Here is a 22,378-nt window from a genome sequence, read left to right on the forward strand (position 1 = left end):
TTTTTGGATTTTCTTCTCCGCCATCCGCCTCCGTCTGAGACAGACAATCACGTCACTAAAAGCGGTGGCTGTATGTGTGCAAATGAATAAGTATAGATAATGTACGTTATGTGCGTGTGCCTGCCACTGTGGGTGGAAGCGGCTTGAAATGGCCCCTGCATGCTGGTCGCGCCGGTTGCTATGCATGCTTGTATACATATCTAAATATGCAGGGTTGGGTTTGTGTGTTGTTGTGTGCGCTGCAGCAGCTGACAGGTCCAGTAATACTGACAGGACGCAGGCCCTTCCCATGAGGCCGTGCATGCTGACAGCAGCTGGCCGAAGAAGAAGAGCAGCTGCTGATGGGCTTCTAGTACAAACAGCCGACACTGCGCTTCCCCTTTATCTCTCTCCTATTTGGACATTAATAAACGCGTTTATTTCGCGGCCTTTGTTTCACTACTCGTACAGAATGTCCTCCCACTTTGTCTCTCTCTCTCTCTCTCTCTCCCTCTTGACAATACGTAGCAACCGGACATTTCTTCTCTCTATCCAAGACGGACACACGCGGAGTGAATTCATCACTCATCCTGTTACAGCTTGACGGAGGAGGAAGATGGAAAAAAATAAAAAATAAGAAAGCAGGTTATTGATTTGCCATGACACCCCTCATTTTCCACAGTGATTGGACTTCCACTAGTTCCGCCAAGCTCGAGCCACCCCGGCCCGCGCCGCTTCCTCCCCCACCGGGATTACCTCAGGCTCTACACAGGAGTGTTGAGCAGCAAAAAGAGCACTGAGACACATATAATAAGCGCTTCTCTGGCCTTCCTCTCCCCCATTAGTTGGATATGTGGGGCTATGATTTAAATGTGCATAAACTGGCCATGTTTAATTAAAGTAGAGGAGCTGTGGAAATATGTGGCTTTGAGAAAAATGAATCATCTTCCATTCCTTTGAAAATGGGGAGGTATTCAGACTTTAGAGGAGGTTTTTGGGACTAATGGTAGTATACGGTGAGGAAGTTGGTCCTTGTGTGTTTTGACGCATGGGTGTCCATATTTGTCTCTGTTCACGCAACGGAGGACACACTTAACAGTAGACCAGAATCGTTCCCGTCATCATAACTTATTTGCCATGTGCAGATATTGTGGATACAATCAAAGACCGATATTGAGAAATCAATAGGTCTTGAATTTTATCCTGGATTTGCTTTGTTGAACCTGGCTCATCTTCATCAAAATTTTGCAAGCAGACATGTCATCTTTTGTGAGATGGATTATCTAATCGCACTTGCCATGTTCATGAAAAATGATTGTTGCCGTGACCGTTTTTCAGAATTTACATTCAAAATTAGCGTCAAAGGGCACAAAAGTAGTCTCCATGTTTATATAAAGTAGGGGTGTAACGATTCACCCACTGAATCGATTAATCGATTTATATTCCTGCGATCCAACTGAATAGATCTATGCTCCGCAAATCGGGATTCCGGACGACATATATCGATTACAAATCGATTGAAATGCTAGGGCGGCACGGTGGCGTGGTGGTTAGCACTGTCACCTCACAGCAAAAAGGCCCTGCGTTCGACTCCGCCCAGTGGCCTTTCTGTGTGGAGTCTGCATGTTCTCCCCGTGTCTGCGTGGGTTCTCTCCGGGTTCTCCGGCTTCCTCCCACAGTCCAAAGACATGCTCTGGGCATCAGGTTGATTGGGGACTTTAAATTGACCGTAAGTGTATGAATGTGAGTATGAATGGTTGTATGTCTCTGTGTAGCCCTGCGATTGGCTGGCGACCGGTCCAGGATGTACCCAGTCTCTCGCCCGAAGTTGGCTGGGATGGACTCCAGCCCCCCCGCAACCCCTGTGTGTAGGATAATCAGTTTGACGATGGATGGATGGATGAAATTGTACATAATCGATTTGTATCGATACTTGGAAACTGCACATTGGATTTAAGCACAAAAACGGTATGGATGTGTGTTTGTTTGTTTGTTTTTTAGCACTTTAGACACATTAAACGTTACTCGATTCAGTCTGCCTGTCTGTGACGTCATCAGTACGCAGCGGCAGCCGCGCAAAACTCTTAACAACAACAAAACACAGCGTGAAGGAGACGACTGAGAGCGAGACATTTACAAACCAACTTATCGATCCAGCGTGTGGAAACATTTTGGCTTTTGCAAACACGGACGTGTTCTAAACAAGTCGGTCGCTGTTTGTAGAATATGTAGAAGCCAAATAAAAAACCACGGAAACACGACGAATCTTTCCGGCCATCTACTAAGGCGCCGTGGGATTAAACAACGCCGACAGTCAGGACCTCTAGCAGCGTCACCGCTGCAGCAGCAGCAGGTAACTCCAGCTCTGTAGACACCTCAGGCCTCGCCAGCACCAAACTCAACATCACAGCAACAATTGCCAAGTTTATCTGTAAAGACATGCGACCCTACAATGTGGTTGAAAATCCGGTGTTCTGTGAATTGATCCAAACATTGTTTAATTATTGTGTAATGTTTACATTGAAAATGGCACTTGATTCAAATAAAAGGTTAATACATTTGCCATTAATTGTTGTTTGGTTGTTTATAATATCCAATATATTACAATTTATTTAATGAAATATAATTAATTTAAACCGGATTTCCTTACAAGAAACAACAGGGATCAGCATCCTTTGGAAACTCCAGTTCCAATAACCCAAACAAAGCTATTTTTAAGAAATGTAAAAGGTTGTAAGGAGGCCGGAAAAACACCAATTATGCAGTCCCATAAATACATGTGTACTAAAAAGGAGCAACCCCCTTAGCGGTGACATAATTCCAAAACGCCACCGCCTGTCGGGAGCTACTACTGGATTTGGTGACGGGCAGCCAGCGTTCCTCGTATATGCGCGGAAAGCCGCGCCGTCATTTGCTTACTTTTAAGGATTTAAGGGCCGTGCCGGGCGCCTCAGTGGGAGCCGGGCGTTGGCAGCAGTTCCACCTGAAGCTGGAGAGGAGGAGCGGGGGCCACGGCCAACAACTGCTTTTCTGTCTGCCGTGCCTACTGGCTGCGTCGCCTGTTGCCAAGTGACTCACAATTTGAATTCCACTGTCTGGATTTTACGGTTCAGTAATCTATGCTATTGTATGTTTCCATTCCTCCTTTGCACTTGTTCCGATTGGGCGCCGGCGTTCGGCTTTGATTTTCGCCTCACTTTTAGGATTAAACTGCATCTTTGGATTTTGTGTGGCGTCATTGTGCTTCTGGTCTAACATAAATCAAATATATCCAAGAGGGAAAACTGGAGCTTTGAATATCAAGTCAGTATTTACTACAAAAAAGTATAAGGCTCATTTCCACTTGATGGTTGCTGTTTCTATTACTCAAGCTGAAAACATCAGTTCCTGCTGAATGATGTCACTGCTTTATTCTCTAGATCATTTATAAAGACTGAATTATTAAATGCACAGATTTTCCCAGGAGAGATTGTGCTTGAAATGCAGCATAGGGTCCAAATTTTAAAAAGAGGTGTAAATGTGTATGCACCCACAAACACCTACCCAGCAAAAAAACACACATTTGTCAGCAATATTATGTTCTAGTTATTCCGCAATGCCATTTTTCCCCCCATTTCCTGCATTTCACGGAGCTGTCGAGAAAACAGAATAAAGCATCTTGCTGTTCTTCTCATCTCAAACTTCTGCCTCCTTCGCTCTTTTTCCCCCCATCTTCATGAAATGGGGATACGGCTCCTTTGTCCAGTATCTTTTGCCAAAGATCTCTAAAATAAAGTTCAAAGGGTCCCTTAGGACCGTCTAGAGGAGAGGAGAGGAGAGCGGAGACACAGGAAGCTGCCATAACTCTGTGGAAGCCTCAGAACTGGTGATGGCCATGCTTGAGTCGTGCAGCTTGTTATCAGATACAAACTGTTCAGTGGACTGAAGATGATTGGTTCATTATAGCGAGTGAAAAGAATGTATGGGCTCTGTTGGTTGAAACGTGGTAGAATATGTCCACACACTTAAGTACATGCAGGGAGGACTTTCTTTTTAGCTTTCATTTAAAAACGGACCTTCATACATGGTTTCCCACTCTCCAATGTGAAACCTTGCAAATGCAATATGACAAAAAGAGCATCAAGAATATGGTGAACAGTGCAAAGTTTGACCTGGAAAACCTCCATTGTAGTCTGTCCATCCCTGGAGGGGGATCCCTCCTCTGACGTTCTCCATAAGGTTTTCTTCACGTTTTTCCCCCATGGAAGGGTTTTTCATTTTTGGGGGACTTTTCCTGTGCCAGTGTGAGCGTGTAAAGCCCTCTGAGGCAAATTTACGATTTTGGCTATAGAAAATAAATATAATAAAAATAAATAAATATAAAAATGAATTGAATTAAATAACACTAATTTGACATTGATAAAGTATGCCAATCAATTCTCATTTGAGGCATTAAATGTTTGCTTTATTTTCCTAAGTAAGCTAATTCAAAATCTTAAATTGATCTGGAAAACTGTCATTATTCTCCGCTCAACTGAGTTCGGTAGCCGTTGTTCCGTCTCTCCCCGGTCCTTGAATGCAGCACGGAGACCTCTGCGTCACTATAATTTGGTCATGGGAATTGTAGTCTATTTACATATCTGTCCCTCGCATTGTCAGCAGCGGGAAACTACAAGTTCCAGATTCAAGAATGCGGAAGTGGCGCAACAAAAACGCCGTGAAGTCGCGTGCCCGTTACACCGGAGAAGATGTCTCATGTCGTTAAGAAAAGAAAATTGGACAAAACCCGCCAGGAGCGCCTGTACTTCGACAGCTACACCGATGTGACCATCCACGAGGAGATGATAGCGGACCACGTCCGCACCAACACGTACCGGACGGCCATACTGCGGAACAGCGAGTCCATACGGGGCAAAGTCGTGCTGGACGTCGGGGCGGGCACCGGCGTGCTGAGCGTCTTCTGCGTCCAAGCCGGCGCGAGGAAGGTCTACGCCGTGGAAGCCTGCTCCATCGCCGAGCAGGCGGTGAGAATAGTCCAGCAGAACAACATGGCGGACCGCATCGAGGTCATCCGCGGCACGGTGGAGACGGTGGAGCTGCCGGAGAAGGTGGAGGTGATCGTGAGCGAGTGGATGGGCTACGCGCTGCTGCACGAGTCCATGCTCAACTCGGTGCTCTGCGCCCGCGACAAGTGGCTGAAGCCGGGCGGCGTCATCCTGCCCAGCAAAGCCGAGCTCTACGTCGCGCCCATCGGCGACCCGGTGGTGGAGGAGCGCTTGAACTTCTGGTACACCGTCAAGGACCAGTACGGCGTGGACATGTCGTGCATGTCCGACTTCGCCAGGCGGTGCCTCATGAACTCCGACATCACCGTCAGCTCGGTGACGGTGGAGGACGTGCTCTCCCACCCGGCGCGCTTCGCCGAGCTCGACCTGTACTCGGTGACCGCGGAGCAGCTGCGCTCGGTGCGCGGCGAGTTCCGGTGCGAGTCGTTCGGCTCGGCGGCGGTGAACGCCTTCTGCGTCTTCTTCACGGTGACCTTCCCGTGCCCGGACCCGCCGCACGCGCTGCTGCTCTCCACGTCGCCGTTCAAGCCCGAGACGCACTGGAAGCAGGCGGTGCTGTACCTGGACGCCCCCGTGGACGTGGTGCAGGACACGGCGGTCCGCGGGGAGATCAGCATGTTCCCCTCGGAGGAGAGCGCGCGGCACATCTGCATCCACGTGGACTACGCCGTGGGCGAGCACAAGAGACAGTCCAAGACCTTCTCCATCCCCGACTGGAGCGGGGAAGCCCAGTCGTAGTGGGGGGGTAGTGTTACAGTCCAATCACCGGCCCCCCCTCGTTGTCCCCACGAGGACATATAACCTGTGGAGGTGAAGCAGTGTGAGGACACGTTGGGTCCCGCTGGAGGAGAGACGCTGGGAAGGCCCCTTAGCAGACACCTGTACATACCATGCCCAGTTGACCTTTGACCCATTTCTTAATAGTATGGCCCATAGACATTTTTTTTTTAAATCCAACACACAAATATTAGTAGATTTACTGCTACTAATACGGTTACCAATACTATTAATAAGAATACGTCCTACTATCCTATAACAGAGAAATGCATCAGATGCTCAGTTTGTCTCAGCAAGAAGCTCAAAGTCCTCCCCCATGAGTAACGAACACTTCTAGGTGTGTGTGTGTGTGTAAAGCCGAGTGAGGCAGGTTTCATTTGAGCTTCTACCAGTTGAATAAATCCAATGCTGTTCTGCAGACTTCCGTCATTTTAATCCATTTAATCATGCTCGTTGTGTGGAATCTGCATTCAAATGACCATCGGACCGACCTATTGACTCGGACTGGCTGCGCTCAGGCAGCAAGTGTCTTCTGTTGGATGGTTTTCATTTTTTGTTGCACTAAATTGCCTCATTATTTACAACCAGGACACAAACAACTACCTTCATCCGGAGTTGTGATTCTAATGTGAAGACTGTAATGCACACAAGTGTTTCAGTCCTAATGGACATTGCTTGGATAATATTTATCCTTGACTGTTTATCACACATTGAACACAAACATCCTTCCTGGAGACTGATCATTGATTCACTTATATATAATTATACAATTTTACAGCTAATATTCAACCTTGTTGGAGACAGTTTACTAACTGTTCTTTATTTAACAAATGGTCCAATAAACTGTAGAACGTGTCATGAGTTCTGACTGAATCGATTAGTATCTAATAGCGGCAACAAGAATCCTGAGCATGTCTCACAACCGCTGTAGTTATTTTTGAACTGCACTTTTAATCAGTCACATTATACCTGGTTACAGAGACTTGAATGTCCTCGTTCAGGAGAACTGCGTTGAGTTATGACTTAAATTAAGCAGGCGGCGGCATCGACATCCATGAAAAAGCTCATGCATCGTTTTTACTGATAGTGATCATAAAAATGTTGATGCTGGGTTTCAATGACACGAGAGAGGCATCAACTACATACAAATACATTAAAACATGCTGTTTATTTTAACTGATGAAGTGTGCTTGGTCTACGAAAAGAAGGTCAATTATTTTGTTAATGTTATTTAAGTATGTCAGTATTTGCATTGACCTGCTAAACTACTGCTGCCTTTGTGTATTTATCACGTTAAATATGACACAAAATGATTTCACTCCTAAATGACATTTTAAAACACGGGATGTTTTACAACAATCTCCATTTCGATAGGTGCATTATTATAATATTCAGCGTATTATTGTGTTACTCCCTCGTCGAAGCGCTAATGAAGTGTTAAGTCGTTTTCTATGCACGTTGAATTCGACCCTTAACATTCTATTTATTCAGCAGATGATAAACCGATTCCCGAAAATGTTCCGCTGTAATCCATCTTTCACACGTCGTCATCGCTGGAATCATGGTAGTCGTGCAGTCTGTCTGAGGTCACGTCATGAACGTCAAACCGTCTGTCCGGGGTAACTCGAATCAAGCTGATTAAGTCGTAGTAGTGACGGTGAACAGGTTACTCAACCCCAAATCCCTCCTGGTACAAATCTGAAGCGTAAATCCGCCCCAAACTGTCCTTTTTTTCCCCATAACGTGGATGATCTGTCGGTTTAGCGCCATGCGCTTGAGTATTTGCGGGTCGTCGGCTGCATGAAGGGAGAAGCGGGAATAGCCCCCTCGTCCTTTCCTACCAGGCCTCCCTGGTCGGCCTCATGTACGGCGTCTCATTAACGCACGTGGCTTCCAGCGCCGTCCCAACAGTCTGTGACGACCTGCTGTCCTCCGTCTAAAGTCGAGCGGTCATAGCGGCGTGGACGCAACAACGACTTCTCACGGTCACATCCTTGTTGTCAAATAGATTTTTAATTTTTTCCGCCTCCCCCCCCGCTGCACGGGTCACTGCTCTGTTTGAGTCTCTGTGTTGCCCAGAGAAGCACAAGAAAAGTCCTCTGCTTTCATTCCAATGGAGCTGTACGCTGTCAGCCGGCCCAAAGTGCTCTCACACTGTCGGAGTACCTCTTTGTACGGGTCACTTAAAAAGCCCCACAGACAGCTCGGGGGAAGGCGTCTGAGGAATGGAAAAGTCAACCCTGGAATCACGCTCCCGCGCGCAGGGCCGCTCTCTGGCTGCTAACCGCTAAACTAATTGGGATCCATTCCGGCCTCAGACGCTTCGGAAACCATTAGAAACAAGTGCTGCGACTTGAAATGGGATTATTTGTCCCGCCTCTCACGTCAATTCAGGAGCGCGATCGATAGACGTTGTGCTTAATCTGACTGATTTCAAGACCGGTTGTTCAATGCGTGACTGAGGGACGAGGCGGGGACACGACTCACTGACCTGGAGTCAGTGTGCAGATGTGTGCAGATGTCTTTGTGTTCTAACTGCTGGAGGAAAAAAAGACGTCATATGTTTCATATTCTGGTTAGATTGTCAACGTTAACACTACTGGATTTTCTCCAGTTTTTGCTTTTAGATTTGGTCAACGTCCTTTAACTATCACTTAAAATACAAACTTTTTGTTTCCGGTGTCATTTAGATCGGCTGTTATGCTTGATTTATTTCTTTATTTCTTCCTCTGCGACTTGGACGCTGAGCACTTTGCTTTGTGTGCGTTTTTGAGTACCCTCAAAAAATGCTTTCAATGATATCTTACTAAAAGTTACTCGTGTTTTGTGCATTTGGTGACATGCATGCAGCCTTTGTTTTGGAAACCGTTTAGTACGGTTTAATCAAACAATTTTAATACTTGCTTGAAAGTTGAGGCTGTATGAGAACCGTCTGCAAATTTAGATGACATCATCATCTATTTTTACACATTGATTCCTAATGTCAAAATCATGTTGGGTTAAAACTAGGGGTGTAACGATTCATTATAAAAACGATTCGATTCGAATTGTGGTTGCCGATTCGATTCATGGATGATCTGGGTTAATTTAGAACGATTTGATTCGATTCAGTGACTTGAAATCGATTGAGTAACTTTACTGGACAGTGCAGGCAAAGTTTCTGACAACCCTGTTGTTTCTTGTAAGGAAATCAGGTTTAAATTAATTATGGATATTATAAACTATGGGGCGCCGTTGTAATTATTGTGTAATGTTTACATTGAAAATGGCACTTGATTCAAATAAAAGGTTAATACATTTGCCATTAATTGTTGTTTGCTTGTTTATTATGGGGTGCCGTTTGTAAAATGTTGCACGTTCTAAAATCCTGCGCAGTTTTTCCACATTTAGCATTATCATATGAACAAAAAAGCACGACAATATTCACATGTCACTTTTTCAAACATTTAGAGAGCAATTCATGTACATTCATGCAATAACATTTCCAAGGATAATGTTTGGCAGTAACAAAGTTGTATGCCGCTGCATACTGATGACGTCACAGACAGGCAGAGTAACGTTTAACGTGTCTAAAGTGCTAAAAAACAAACAAACAAACACACATCCATACCATTTTTGTACTTAAATCCAATGTGCAGTTTCCAAGTATCGATACAATCGAGTATGTACCATTTCAATCGATTTGTAATCGATATATGTCGTCCGGAATGCCGATTTGCGGAGCACAGATCGATTCAGTTGGATCGCAGGAATATAAATTGATTCAGTGAATGAATCGTTACACCCGGAGAGAGACCTGTCCGTCTGCAAAGGCAGCGTTCCAATATTGTTCTGATGCCAAACACCAGCAACACAAACAGCCTAAAACACTGGTTACATTCCACAAAAAAGCATGTGCCATATCTATTTGCAAAGCACGAATGAGTGTCAAACTCTTTAAAAAGTCAAACAATACATTAGGAAGAAGAACATGATGGCTCCTTCTAAATCCTGTAAATCCGGCCTGTAATCCACCAACAGCAAACAGCCCCCCCCCCTCCCCCCCTCTCCGCAATCTGTCCATCCGGCGTTTCCTGTTCCTTCTTCACGTCGGCCCGAGGAGAGACTCGTACATAACCGTCCACCACCGGGACCAGCCGGCAGTGCGCAGTGGTACACAGCTTCCGACTGGCGTTGACAGCGAGAGCACAGCGGGGCTGAAGAGCACACACAAACACTCATTCCTAGCGATGGCGGATTGCTGAAAGGCCTGTGGCAGACCACTGAGCGCTCCGGAGGGATATCAAGCGGCTCATTAAAGACGTAAGCAGCGACGTGAAACCTTTCACATCGATGTTCTCGACCCCTCGTCGTACTGCATCGCCCCCCCCGGAAACACGCAGGAGTTTGTGCGATAACACTGACTGCCCGACTTTGGGAACAAAAGCACAACGTTAGGGATTTGCCTCCATGTGAATGGAGGCCATTTGAATTTGTTCCTGTCGGTTGCATTCTTTGATGCTGTTGCCCAATCAGGGTTGATGGTCCACATTGGGGAATCTAGTTCCTCAACTGCATTTCTTTCCTTTTAACATTCGTTAAACTCTTCATTGGGTCGTACGGTTTGAATCCGCATCTTTTACTCTTTACGATTCTGCATGCTCATTTTCGATCACTGCTGGCTGAAACCTGACTGGACTCCGGCGGGGGCACAGCGTCTAATCATGGACGCTCATTCATCCTCAAATGCTAATGACGCCATGACTAAGCCACAGGGATTCAATTCCTACGCTCGTTTACAGTTACCAATACTTCTGTCAGCATATCTCGAGGGCAATTCTGAAGCAGGGTATTGACTAAAGCTAATTTGGTGGCCGCCCCCCCCCCCCCCCCCCCCCTTGAGAGTCTTTTTCCTGTGGACCGGCAGGCCTCAGCATCCATCATCATTATCGTTAGCCGAGCCCAGTGCTAAAGCCCCCAAAATAACCCTGTCCCACAGCGCATCCCAGTGCATTCGCTCAACAGTTCTAAAACATTGCTCTTATTCAAATGACAAACGGCATCTCATCCTGGCACCAAGCTGCGAGTCTCGGCCCTGAGAAAAAGCTGCTGCCTGATGACAAACGCGTCCAGCCGAAAGCACCGAGGCGCAACTTCACGGACGGACACACACCGTTACGGCGAGGCCCAATCTGGACGGCGCGTGTTAAGCCCCGAATCACTCGCAGCGGCACGTAAATCGGAACGGGATGGCTCCCGATTCGCAATCAGCCCGACGCAGGCAGCGTCTCAGCCTACAAATCCACCAAACTGTGGGTCCACATCCCCAGCAACCCCTACCCGCTAATCCTTTTTCAAATCATGCACTTTTGGGATTATGCCTCCATGTAATGTCTTCTCAGGTATTGTTTTATAACCTAATATGATATTTCAATGCGGGCACGTTGGGTTTTGTGGTTTAGGACACGGTGCAGGATTGGATAATGCGGCAGAGGTCTGCAGGCAGCAGATTAGAGGGTGGGGCGGTGGAGGCGGCTGAAATGAAGCGTGATAAACCTCTGACACGGAGTCCAAACGGAGCAGGTGCACAGAGGTGCTGAGACCGACCCGCCCCAACCCTTCAATCCACGGCCTCCAGCGCACGCAACGACTGCCCCAGAGTCGCTCCTCCTTCTTCTACCGGCGGTTCATGTCAGAAGGAGAGAGACGCTCCAAAACCAGCCTCGGGGGTTTGATAGCTCGCAGAGTCAAAGTCTGAAGACTAAAACTCCTTAGTGCTATGTTTCCGTGACTTAAACTTAACTTCATTCTTACCTCTACCAACCAGCGTTGAGTACAAGACGCTTCTACTCCCAAAATAAAATGAATAGTTCCTCCTGTAAATTAAGAGTTGATGTACAAAAAGGTGTAAACTCTATTTGTAGATTAAACTAACTGGCTAATCCAATCAAATGAATTGAACTCTTTTGCACTAGTACAATTTGTTATGCAGAGCTTTCCAGTGTACATGGCATTGTTGTATTGATGGGGGGGGGGGACGGTGCTTTGACTGCAGGAGGTCACGGCTGTCTGCGCCGCACATCTGCCTGAACCTTCGTCAGTGCGCCGCTGCTCCCTCCGCCCTCCCACTCAGCCTGGTGACACAGCGGTGTCTCACCTCATAAAAGTGTATGGAGCAAAGGCCCAAACACAATACTCCTTTATGAATAACCTGCCCTTCCACTAACACACACACACACACACACACACACACACACTTCTCTGGATGAAGGCAACATTAGCCTTCACTGAATAGGAGTGAAGAAAAAAATCCAATACCTCTGTGCCTGGCGTCGACAGAGATGTGCAGAAACAGCTTCAGCCGGCGGTTTTATAATGACCATTATGAATGATGACATCAATGGACAGAAAAGACACACTTAACAACACACAAGGGAGGGGTGAAAGTGGGTCCTGGGGGGTCACGTAATTATTGGCCTCAAAGGAGCCACCAATTGAACCCGATGATTGATTTGAGGACACACGTGTCCTGTTGCGTGCACGTGTGCATCTCTTTTGTCTTGTTGTACGTCTGTGTGTGTGTGTGTGTGACTAATCCTCCACATTCAATCGACTCGTCCGTTGGCTCTGACCCCTTTGCATCTTCTCTCACGCGCACATCTCGCACCGTGGCCCTCGTCAACACAATAGTCACCGTGTGGAGTCAATAAGAGGGAAATGCGCTCTTTGGGAGCTTTCCGCTGTGCACTCCTCTCCTGTCGCTGAGTGAATTGGAGGGATGGAGGGGGGGGGGGGGGGGGGGGTGGGGGGTCCATGAGGAGGCAGGTTGCCCTTGGGCTCCCAGAGGGCGAGAGGCAGCTGTGTGAAGAGCTGTCTGCTCGGCTGTATCCTTAACCCGTCCTCCGCTTCGCCGACAAAGTAAGCTTCCCCCTAAACCAAGACGCCCGTGCTCCTGCACCTCACGTCTGCGCGCTTTTCTTGGTATCAATTAAATTGGGCTTGTTGTTCAGGAATTTCCAGCTTTTCAAAAATCGCTCCCCGGGGTCACAATTTGCCGCCCTGCAGGCTGGCAAGTGCTTGGAAGCAAGGTCATGGGTTCCATCTTTTTAATGTTCTGCCATAAATCCTCCATTGTGGTGATGTGTCCTTTTTGTTCCAAAGATCTCCAAAGTACCATTTCCACACATGTTGATTGGAGCCCGTAAAATCCCTCGTGTGACTTTTAAAGACGATATGTGTACTATGCCGGAATGGGGAGTTTTTCCTGTGGCACAGGGGATGTGGTCTGTGTAGGCTACATACTAAAGTTGTAATTTTTGGGTAATACAAAATACAATTTATTAAATCAAAGGGATTGTTAGTCTTATGAGTGATGACTCCTAAAGAGCAAAAGGGAATGATCAGTAATGTACATTTTAACCACGTGAACTTTGAGTCCGCTTTGACTTAATTAAAAGGAAATTATTGTATCTTTCCTATTTTATACCAACTATATGCAGGAATTGAAATTCACAGCCAATAGTCCCCCCCCCCACAGATTCCGTCCACCAGGACCATGTGGTGTCCCGGTGATCCCAGCCGACTCCGCGCGTCTCAGCTGCGGCAAAGCGCAAACTTGGGGGTGAAAGTCGGTCGTCAAAGACTCAGCGCCTCATTGCTGCCTGAGAGCAGTGAGTCACTCTCTGCTGTCTCGTGGGCTCTTTCTCAACAGCCACTTGGAATATTTTCCGCTTCATTTTAAAACAACCTTTCAAAACAAGACACGCTTGTCTGGGGAGATTGTCTCCCTGTCGTCTCCACGCGTGCGTCCGGGCTCGTATAGTGACGGCGCGCCGGTTAACCGGGAGCTCTCCCTCCCTCCATTCCCCGGCAGCGGCGGAGACCAGCTAGTCGCTTCCACGGCGAATCCCCCCCTCTCCTCTTCCTCCTCCGTCCTTCTTCCTGCGGCGCGCTAACATGTCCCGTCTCCGAGCGGATTTATTGGGCTCAACAGGGCGACGCGGGTGGCTGCTGCTCGGCGGTATGAAGCACTGAGGGACCAAGGTGAGACGCTCCGGCAGTCGCTTTCCTTTTTTTCCCCGTTCCGCTCCAGCCGAACCCCGGAGCGCGTAAACTTTTGAAGCTTCGCCGTGACGCGCGCTAGGGTGGGTGATCTGGCGTCGGGTTGGGGGGAAAGTACGGCCGGCTATTTTGAGAACAGATGTTTTTTTTTCTGGTTATCTTTGTCTTCTTTCATTTGGCACTTTTCCCTCTCCCGGAATGTCCTAAGCCGTAAAAAAGGAAAAATAAACTAAAATCTGGTGTAGCTTAAATGTTCCAGTCAGACTGTAAAGAAAATAGTTTTTTTTATTTCTGACACTCGGCGCTCTTTTTGTGCAAAACTCACCTGTATGTATATGTGAGGCTATTAAGGAGTCATGGACGCGCATCGAGCGCGCAGAACCAGGGCGGTGGTTACTGCGTTTCCACACCCATAGGCAATGGTAATGAATTGCTCATGCTCGGTGCAGATAATAACACGCGAGTCTTTGTCACAAAGACTTGCAATAGATTTTTTTCTTTTCATCACGCTGGATCATTCCTCATCTCTATTACATCTTTGAAAACCCATCTGTAGGTTCCCAAAGATACTTCCAATCACGTTCCTTATGCTCCCTCTGTGTTTCTGAGTTTGGGGCTAAGTGTGTGGGGAGGGCGCTCGTGGGGATTACAGAGCCCCCCCCCCCCCCCTCCGTGGCCTCCGAGCCTAGAGGCTCCACGCAGCCTTGCGCCCGGCTGCAACCCATGCGCAAGGTTGCGTGACCAGACTCGTGCTCGCACCCTCTGGCTCCCTCCACGTGGTCTCCAAAATGACGGCGCTGCCCTGATCGAATTGAACTCGTTGTGGATTTTATTTTATGCTGAGAAGGCTGTGATCGCGTTAGACCCTGTTGATGTGAAGGACCCGTCTTCTTTTATTATGAATTAATTATTGGCCAAAATATCTACCAGGTTGTTATTTGCTATTTCCTGACACCCCACCTCTGTCCCCTGACCTCCTCCCTCTTTGGAGTGCTGACTTACTGAATGAGGCGGAGATAGTTCAACTACATAAACCCCATATTCACAATTGGAAACAATTACGCACAACTCGGAGATGTACACATATGACATTTGTAAGATAGTTATAATGATTAATAGCAAACGTAATTTCCGAACCAATTTGCCATCTGAGGGGGGGCACAAATGCCTCGTGACTTTGACCACGCCGTTTGAAGGCTCACGTCTAACCTCCGGCTTCTGCCCTCCGTCCATGACTATTAACGCGCGCATTTCTTGGATGATTTAATGCGATCGAGTGAAGAGGTTCAACTCCGGGCGATTCCTCCTTCCCGAGTTCCCGACGGGTCCCGACAGACAGACGGTGCGTGGATGTGCGTGCGTGTGAGGGGTTGAACGCGACGTGGAGACGGGCTGGAAGGAGGGGGGTGGGAGTATAGGTGTTCGCGGGTGGGTGGGGGAGCGAGCGAGGCGGGGGGGTGCAAGCTGAGTGTGGCTTCTTCTGAGCTAATAGAGCCTCGCAGCGCATTATCATCGCCGTCATCTCCCGTCTGGGCGGTCGGTGCTGCGCCGTGCCGTAAAGAAAACGACCAGGAAGGAGGAAGGTGCAAGCGGATACCTTCAGCCGCCGAGTCTAATTGGGGTGTTCCGTGTCCCCCGTTGAGTGGCCGACGACTATAGCACGCGAGGTGGGGAGAGTGGGGGCGAGATCCGCGCAGAGATCCGCGAGCAGGACTGTTTGGAGCTGAAGGAATTCTAAACAGGAACAGCGGGGACGCGCGGCGAGTGAAAGTTGCGTTAGAGGGGGAAACAAAGTGGGTCTCTTTCTCATTGTTTTCTGGAGACATCGCTGTGCCTGAGATTGACTCCGTGATGGAATGACACTTGGAGAGAGAGAGCGAGAGAGAGAGAGAGAGAATGATGATGGACACTTTGGCACCGGAGCCCCTGCTCAGAAGTCCCCCCCGTTTACGCCCGGCGCGGTGCTGACCGAGCCCTCTGGACGGCCATCACTCATTTGTTTGGGAGTGGCAGGAAAATCCTCCTCTTGATCGTTTTTTTTTTCTTCTTCTTTTTTTCTTCTTCTCCTTCTCCCGCTCCGGTCGCCAGACAGCAGCGAGATTGGCGATTCCACAGAGAATCACCGACGTGCGCACTCATCACATTCCTGTTAAGGAGCGCGTCTTAAAGAGCTTCTTTCTCCTATTCGCGTTCATTCTGCTGCTCTGAACTTGTTGAGCGGCGTTATACAGCGAAGGCAAAGGGAAGTACCTCTCCCAGGAAATGTAAGTTTTATTTTGTGTTTTCCTCACTGCGTGTGAACTTTTTGTGTGTTGGATCATTTTGCTCTCCACTCCACTGCGTTGAAGGAGCCGGTTCTGGAAGTGACTCCGGCTGCGTTACTCTCCTGTAAATTCACGGATAGGGATGGAGTTGCGTCTCCTCTCGTTCCAACCGGCAATCTCCGCGCCTCAGAACCGCAAGGACCGATACACATTTAGTAAAGAGGAGACCTTGAATGCATCCGCAACTTACAGCATGCCTTCAGGTCATTTAAAAAGGCGCCCCCTTGTGGAACCCATGACCTCATCGTTTGCCTATCCATCACGCATAATTCCATTTGTTTCATGGTGCCGCCAGTTGGCCCTTAATGATCCAAGGGGCCTGCTGCAGATTGGATTTGCTACATGCTCTCTCAACATTGCTGCACTCTTTAGTCATGCTTTACTCCTTCGATGCTAATTGCTCGATTCCAATGTTTCGTTGCACTTTTCAGTGCAGGTAGTGTCACACTGAAGTCTTGAGGCTGTGCATCTTCGCCCGGGATGTGATTCAACTAATCTGCAGGACCCTCAACTGCACCTGACCAGTTATTCTTTTAACTTTGTGCCCGTGATTAGATCAGAATTTGCACCTTCCACTCCCAGTCAGCATGTTTATGGCCTGTGGCATTGATCTGACCCCCCCCCCCCCCCCCCCCCTCACCCCTCTCCTCCTCCTTCCACCCATTGTGAAAAGATGACAACGAGTGATTCTCTCCCCGTGTTTGTTAGCAGCGGCCACTTTAAGCCACGTGGCCCCTGCTGCGCGTGTTTTGCCTGCGCGAGCCCTACGTGGGCCGGCGCCTGTGTTTGGAACTCGAGTGGACATTGTGAGTCCGTGGCGTGATGCGCCGGCGGCCTTTTAGATTGGAGTGTCTTTAATAATGCAGATTGGTGCCGCTCCCGTGTCGCGACGGGAAGCGCGCTTGGTGGCAAGGAGAGTCAGAGGAAGCGAAAGGGCGGGGAGGGATGATGGGGGCAGGCGTGATCTCCGCCGGCGCACTGCTGTGTGCATCGCGCTGGAGTAACTGATGCCCGAGGGAGGGGGGGGGTAGGGGGGGATTGCTGTTCAGCTGGACCAGGGTCAGCATGGGCACAGTCACCCTGTCAGAAGGGCTGCTCTGGCACACGCAGAGTGCATGTGGCAGCCTCTGCAGCCCCGGGGGGGGGGGGGGGGGGGGGGGGGGGCTGGATGCAGTTAGAAGGGACACAAGGCAGTGACAGAGGATTGTGGCAGATGCAGCTGGTGGAGGCGAAAGGAGCACGTCTTCAGCGGTCAGGGCCCCCGCTCGTCCCGACCAAACCCCCACCCCCTCCTCCCCCCTCCCCCCCCCGGGGCCTGACCCGTCTGGCTGCAGCAGACGCCGGCGTTTGAGGAGAGGCTGCAGCCACGTAGAGTTAAAAAAGGAACCCGTCACCTCGGCAGGGTTCAAGCACACGGCTGTTTGATGGCCGCCACTAACGTGGCCTTCTCAGGGACTGGGGGGGGGGGGGGGAGAAGAAAAAGGCCTCTCAAAGTGGAGAAACAGGTGGGGAAAAGAAGCCTCCACACAAACAGCCTTCGCTGTTCGTGTCACTTTTTAGCTTTGATTCCTTCCCCGAGCATGCCCCCCCACCCATCTCCGAAGTACGAGCGCTTTACACAGCGTCAGCGCCCCCCCCGCCCGCTGTGCTCCACGCCGGCCGTCATTATTAAAAGATCATAAGCTGCGGCGATTGAAGGCTGCGACACTTTTAAGAAGAAGTGGCGAAGGAGCGCTAAGTGACGGGCCGACCCGGAGGCGCTGCGGCCGGCGGGCCCACCGAGGCCGGCTGCCATGGTTGCGGGGCCACGCTCCGCTCCCCGCGTTTTTATTCATGAGGACGCCGGCACTATTGGCAGGTTGTTAACAGCCAAGATCAGGGATTCTGGAAAGGCAGGGATAGGAGTCTGTTGAGGAGACAGGAGAATTTGTATTTTTTGTGTCGTTGTTTTTTCTAAAGCTGGGCCAGCTTCTATCTTTATCCATCTTTCATTGGTTTCTGTCTGTCTGCCCCTCTCTCTCTCTCCTGCACACCTCTGGCTAAAAAAAGATGAAAGAGGCTGGAGACGGGAGAGAAGCGGGGTCAGAAATCGCCCATAAAAGCTGACGTAAAATGCGGGAAATTCAAAATAAAAAAGAGGGAAAGTTGCTGGAAAACAAGTGGCAAACCTGTGATTATTCCAGCTCACTCTGTGCTGATCACATCATTTACATCTAAAGTGGACAACTTTCTTTCAGATTGGACATTTATAATAACATAATGTGCTCACCTTCTTTAAATAGACAGGCAGGTGTGTAAGGACTGCCCCCTGTGGGCCACCGTAGGTGATCGGTGTGAGGTCATGACCTGACAGTGAGGAAAGAAATGGGCCTATTTGATCAAAGGAGGACTAAAAAGCACTCCACAATGTTGGCAGCACTATAAGCAGAAAGAGAAAACGCTGAACCCACACAAGCACCCGGTCACTGGGAAATACAAGGATCAATACGGGCAATGATTGAAAAGTGGATAGACGGGAGAATAAGTGGTTGTGGCCAGAAGGAGGAGGAAAAGAAAGTATCATCTAATCCGAACGTGGTATGATTTTTATAGAATTGCCACGGAAAGCGTTCCGAAGGTCGCCTTAGCAGGTGAGGAGGATTTGGGGTAAAGTGAGAAAAAGCTGAAGTTTGGGGACGGGGGGGCAGATATGACGGGCCTTTGTTTCTTCATTTGATGACATGCATGATTTACTCGTCACACCCACCAGCAGTGGGGAGCGGCTCTGGGAGACGGGGGGGGGGGGACATTTCCCCCCTGCGATTTGGGGAAACACTCGGCCACGCTCCACCGGCCCCGGGGACGGTACAGGAGTGGACACCGGGGGGGGCTGCTCCTGGGGAGTGGTGGCTGTCTGGCTGTCTGGGGCCCAGCCCACCAGGACTCTGGTCTTTAAACACAAAGTGCTGCGGCCCTGGCGGGGGGGGGCCCAGTGTACAGTCAGCCTTTCACGGGACATGAAGCTGCCAATCCGTTTACCTCCGTTGATTTTTGTTCTGTATCACTAAAGGTGTCATCGGACATACATGGTTGGTTAACATTCTGTATTTAACTTTCTTTGTAGTTTTTGCTTCCCTCCCATTTCACATTGTGGTCAGGTTTTTTATATTCACATTTTTCATATCTTTTTTTCCATATTTTATTCATTGGCCCTCCTGCACTCTAAAGTGTGTTTTGCTTATTGTTCCTCCCGGTGGAGGATGCTGTGTGTGTGTGTGTGTGTGTGTGTGTGTGTGTGTGTGTGTGTGTGTGTGTGTGTGTGTGTGTGTGTGTGTGTGTGAGATGGCGTTTTTTTGACATTCAGCTGCTCGAGGGGGAAAGTTTCTCTGAGCCGTCCTTTAATCTCAGTTCAACACGCTCGGGCACGAGCAGGTTTCGGTGACATCACAGATGGTTTGTAACCCAATCACGGTCCAGTACGTAACATTGGAGTGTAGAGAAAAAAACATGTTGTATATTAATTCTGCATTACGATGAGGGAGAAGGTGTAGATGTCATTTCAATGACTGTGCTCCATAGATGTGCCTTCACCGGGCTTCATCCCAACCGTTTCGTATTTGTATCCATAACAACAATAGTTTGTCTGGCTGTCACACCTGTCGCCCCCCCCCCCCCCCCCCCCTGTTACTGGAGGTGTGTATCGCTCTGTGGCATCGTGTACACACGGGTAATGTCAGCTTCCTGCGAGCGCCCCCTCCTCTGATGTCCTCGACACCTTGATCGATGGCCAGAGGAAGCGACCCGCCCTAAAATAACCCCCCCCCCCCCCCCCCCACCCATCCTCACTTAAAATGCACGTCGGCACTTCTTCCATCTGCTCTCCTTTCTTTCCCCTCTCCTCCGCCCTTCTCTTCGGGGGCGACGGAGGGGTAGGAGCGGGGGGGAGTAATCAAAAAGGAAGGGGCCGCAGAGTCCAAGGCGGAGCAGTGATAATGACCCCCCCCCCCCCCTCTCCCCCTCTCCTCCCACCGTCCGCTTTTGTAAAATCTCTATTGCTTGTTATCCAAGCCTGGCCACCGCTTGTTGTCTCATTACACATGAGATGAACCTCTGCAGGAGGAGCACACACACACACACACACACACACACACACACACACATAGTGACCCACAGGCGCAGACACTTTCCAGCCATCTCTTTAGTCTCCCCCCGCAACATGGTAATATTATGTCTCTTAATGGGAAGAGGGAGCTCGGTGCCAAGAGTTCCTCTGGATAATTGGCTGCTTCCTCACCTGCTGACATCCCCCGTTGACATTATTCCATTTTACATTTAAGGTGTTTTATTTCTCTCCTCCCTTTACTTCGTCCTCCTTGCACCGTCCTCTGACTAGTAAGCCTGCTCTTGTATTTCTTTTTTTGTATTAGTTTGTCTCAAAGATCTGGGGCAAAATTGGATTCCACTTTCCAGCCACTTTTGTTGCAAACCCGAATTTCTATGGATCGACATTTTGCACGAAAATACATTTTTTTTAAATCACATATTTGTTCGCTACTGAGTCTTTGCCCTTATCCTCGTCTGTTGCTTAAATCAATGATTTACATCCTACCGGCCAGCACACACAATCTCCTGCAGTCATGCTGCTGCTTTTAACACATCAAGGCATACGCAGGTGGTTATGGACACCTCATAGTAAATTCAAATAAAGACATGGATATTTATTATTATACTCACAGGTGTGTCCAATGCAAGGAACGGTAGCGGGACATCGAGGGAAAGTCTAATGCTCGCCTTGGAAAAAATGTCAGACCAAAGAAAAAAGGGGTAGCAGATGTAAATGGGTGCTATGTAGCCCCACACACAGCTCTTCCACTTATGAGAAGAAACGTAAAAGTGGTGCTAACCACTAGACATGTATGTCTAATAACAATCAAGAGTGGCAACACCAGCTGCTCAGTTACATTTATGTTACAGTACATGAAATATAAAAATATCTTGTGTTACTATTATTTTGTGAACTCCCTTTGTTATAAACGATAGTATTTGATATTAATATACCACGTGTGACGTGTGCGAGGGGGGGCTGAGCAGCATGTGAGACGAGGGTTTGTTGAGGAAGCAGCAGGATCCAATTTTACCCCCGATGGCCTCGCTCGCTCACCGCCGCGTCTTGATGGACAACAAACACCCACGCGGCACACCCACCTCGCACCCATCCAGCTCCACGCTCACGCTTCCGCCTTCCGCCGTCGCCGCGGCGCCAGCTAACGTTCTCTCACTGTCAGAATTATACTCCCATAAGAAGAAGGTCAATTAACCTCCACCCTCTGTTTCTCCGCAGCGCCAGATCGCCGTGCAGGAAGAGGACCATGATTGACAGCCGGGCGAGCTGAGGAGACCTGTCACTCATCGTCCTATCAGCGTGTCAGAGGGCTATCTCCTCCCCCCCCCCCCCACCCCCCACTTCCTCCTCCTCCACCACCACCTCCTCCCTCCCTCGATTCTCTCCCCTCTTATCTCCTCAACGGGCCGGTTACCTGGCCATCCTGCGTAGTCACCCACCACTCCACTTACCTAAAAAAAAAAGGGACAGAAATAGTAACAACTTCTAAACCGACTCTCACTCCACTTGGGGGGAGTTTGGCATGCCTCCTCACTCCAGTTGAGTGAGCCGGAATAAGCGGAAGCGGAGAGAGGGATCCCTCGTTATTAATCCCCTCAGAAGGAGACATCGCGCCACCCCCCCCCCCCACCCTCACCCTCGAGAGAGAGGACCAGTCATGCGTTTCCACTTGGCGCTGACGCTGCAGGCGCTGTGGGCCGGTGTTTGCCAGTCGGCCATGCAGCACTACCCGGCGGCGTGGGGCCACTACGATGTGTGCAAGTCCCAGGTTTACTCGGACGAAGGCTTAACCTGGGACTACATGGCCTGCCAGCCGGAGGCAGCAGACATGACCCAGTACCTGAAGGTTACTCTGGATCCCCCCAACATCACCTGTGGAGACCCTCCGGAGACCTACTGTGCCCTGGTGAGTAAAATCGTTTGTTGAAAAATTGTACACAACACAGTGGCAGCTCTCTTGCCCGTGTATTGGTGGTGTATCATCATCATCTCGGCCCGTTCGGACCCCCATAGCCGTGACAGACAGCCTCAAAGCCCGCGTGAGTCAGACGCGCTGCCGTGGCTGCAGAAAGAGAGGCTCGTGCCCATTGACGTCACGCTTGGCTGTTGGA

General features: G+C 49.3%; 2 protein-coding genes across 12 annotated transcripts in view; both read left to right on the forward strand.

Moving 5' to 3' along the window:
* Window positions 1–2,465: 2,465 nt before the first annotated feature.
* Window positions 2,466–6,656, forward strand: prmt6 (protein arginine methyltransferase 6). Its single transcript, XM_078095644.1, has one exon. The coding sequence runs from the start codon at window positions 4,707–4,709 to the stop codon at window positions 5,760–5,762; it is 1,056 nt and encodes a 351-aa protein (XP_077951770.1). The 5' UTR covers window positions 2,466–4,706; the 3' UTR covers window positions 5,763–6,656.
* A 6,692-nt stretch (window positions 6,657–13,348) lies between these two features.
* Window positions 13,349–22,378, forward strand: part of ntng1a (netrin g1a) — an 85,067-nt gene continuing 76,037 nt past the window's right edge. For 7 of the 11 annotated variants that reach the window (XM_078095646.1, XM_078095647.1, XM_078095648.1 and 4 more), the window contains exons 1-2: window positions 15,298–16,105; window positions 21,486–22,173. In XM_078095646.1, coding sequence (XP_077951772.1) covers window positions 21,925–22,173 — 249 coding nt within the window. In that variant the 5' untranslated portion in view covers window positions 15,298–16,105; window positions 21,486–21,924. Of the gene's footprint in view, window positions 13,824–14,996; window positions 15,184–15,297; window positions 16,106–21,485; window positions 22,174–22,378 lie in introns of those variants that run through there. The other 4 variants (XM_040167246.2, XM_040167248.2, XM_040167241.2 and 1 more) reach the window with 2 other exon arrangements.

This window comes from Gasterosteus aculeatus, chromosome 21 (genome assembly GCF_964276395.1).
Source record: "Gasterosteus aculeatus chromosome 21, fGasAcu3.hap1.1, whole genome shotgun sequence".
NCBI classification, from domain to species: Eukaryota; Metazoa; Chordata; class Actinopteri; order Perciformes; family Gasterosteidae; genus Gasterosteus; species Gasterosteus aculeatus.

Bases quoted from the DNA above. Each gene is read 5' to 3' on its own strand.
- prmt6 (XM_078095644.1), top strand. From the start codon at position 4,707: ATGTCTCATGTCGTTAAGAAAAGAAAATTGGACAAAACCCGCCAGGAG.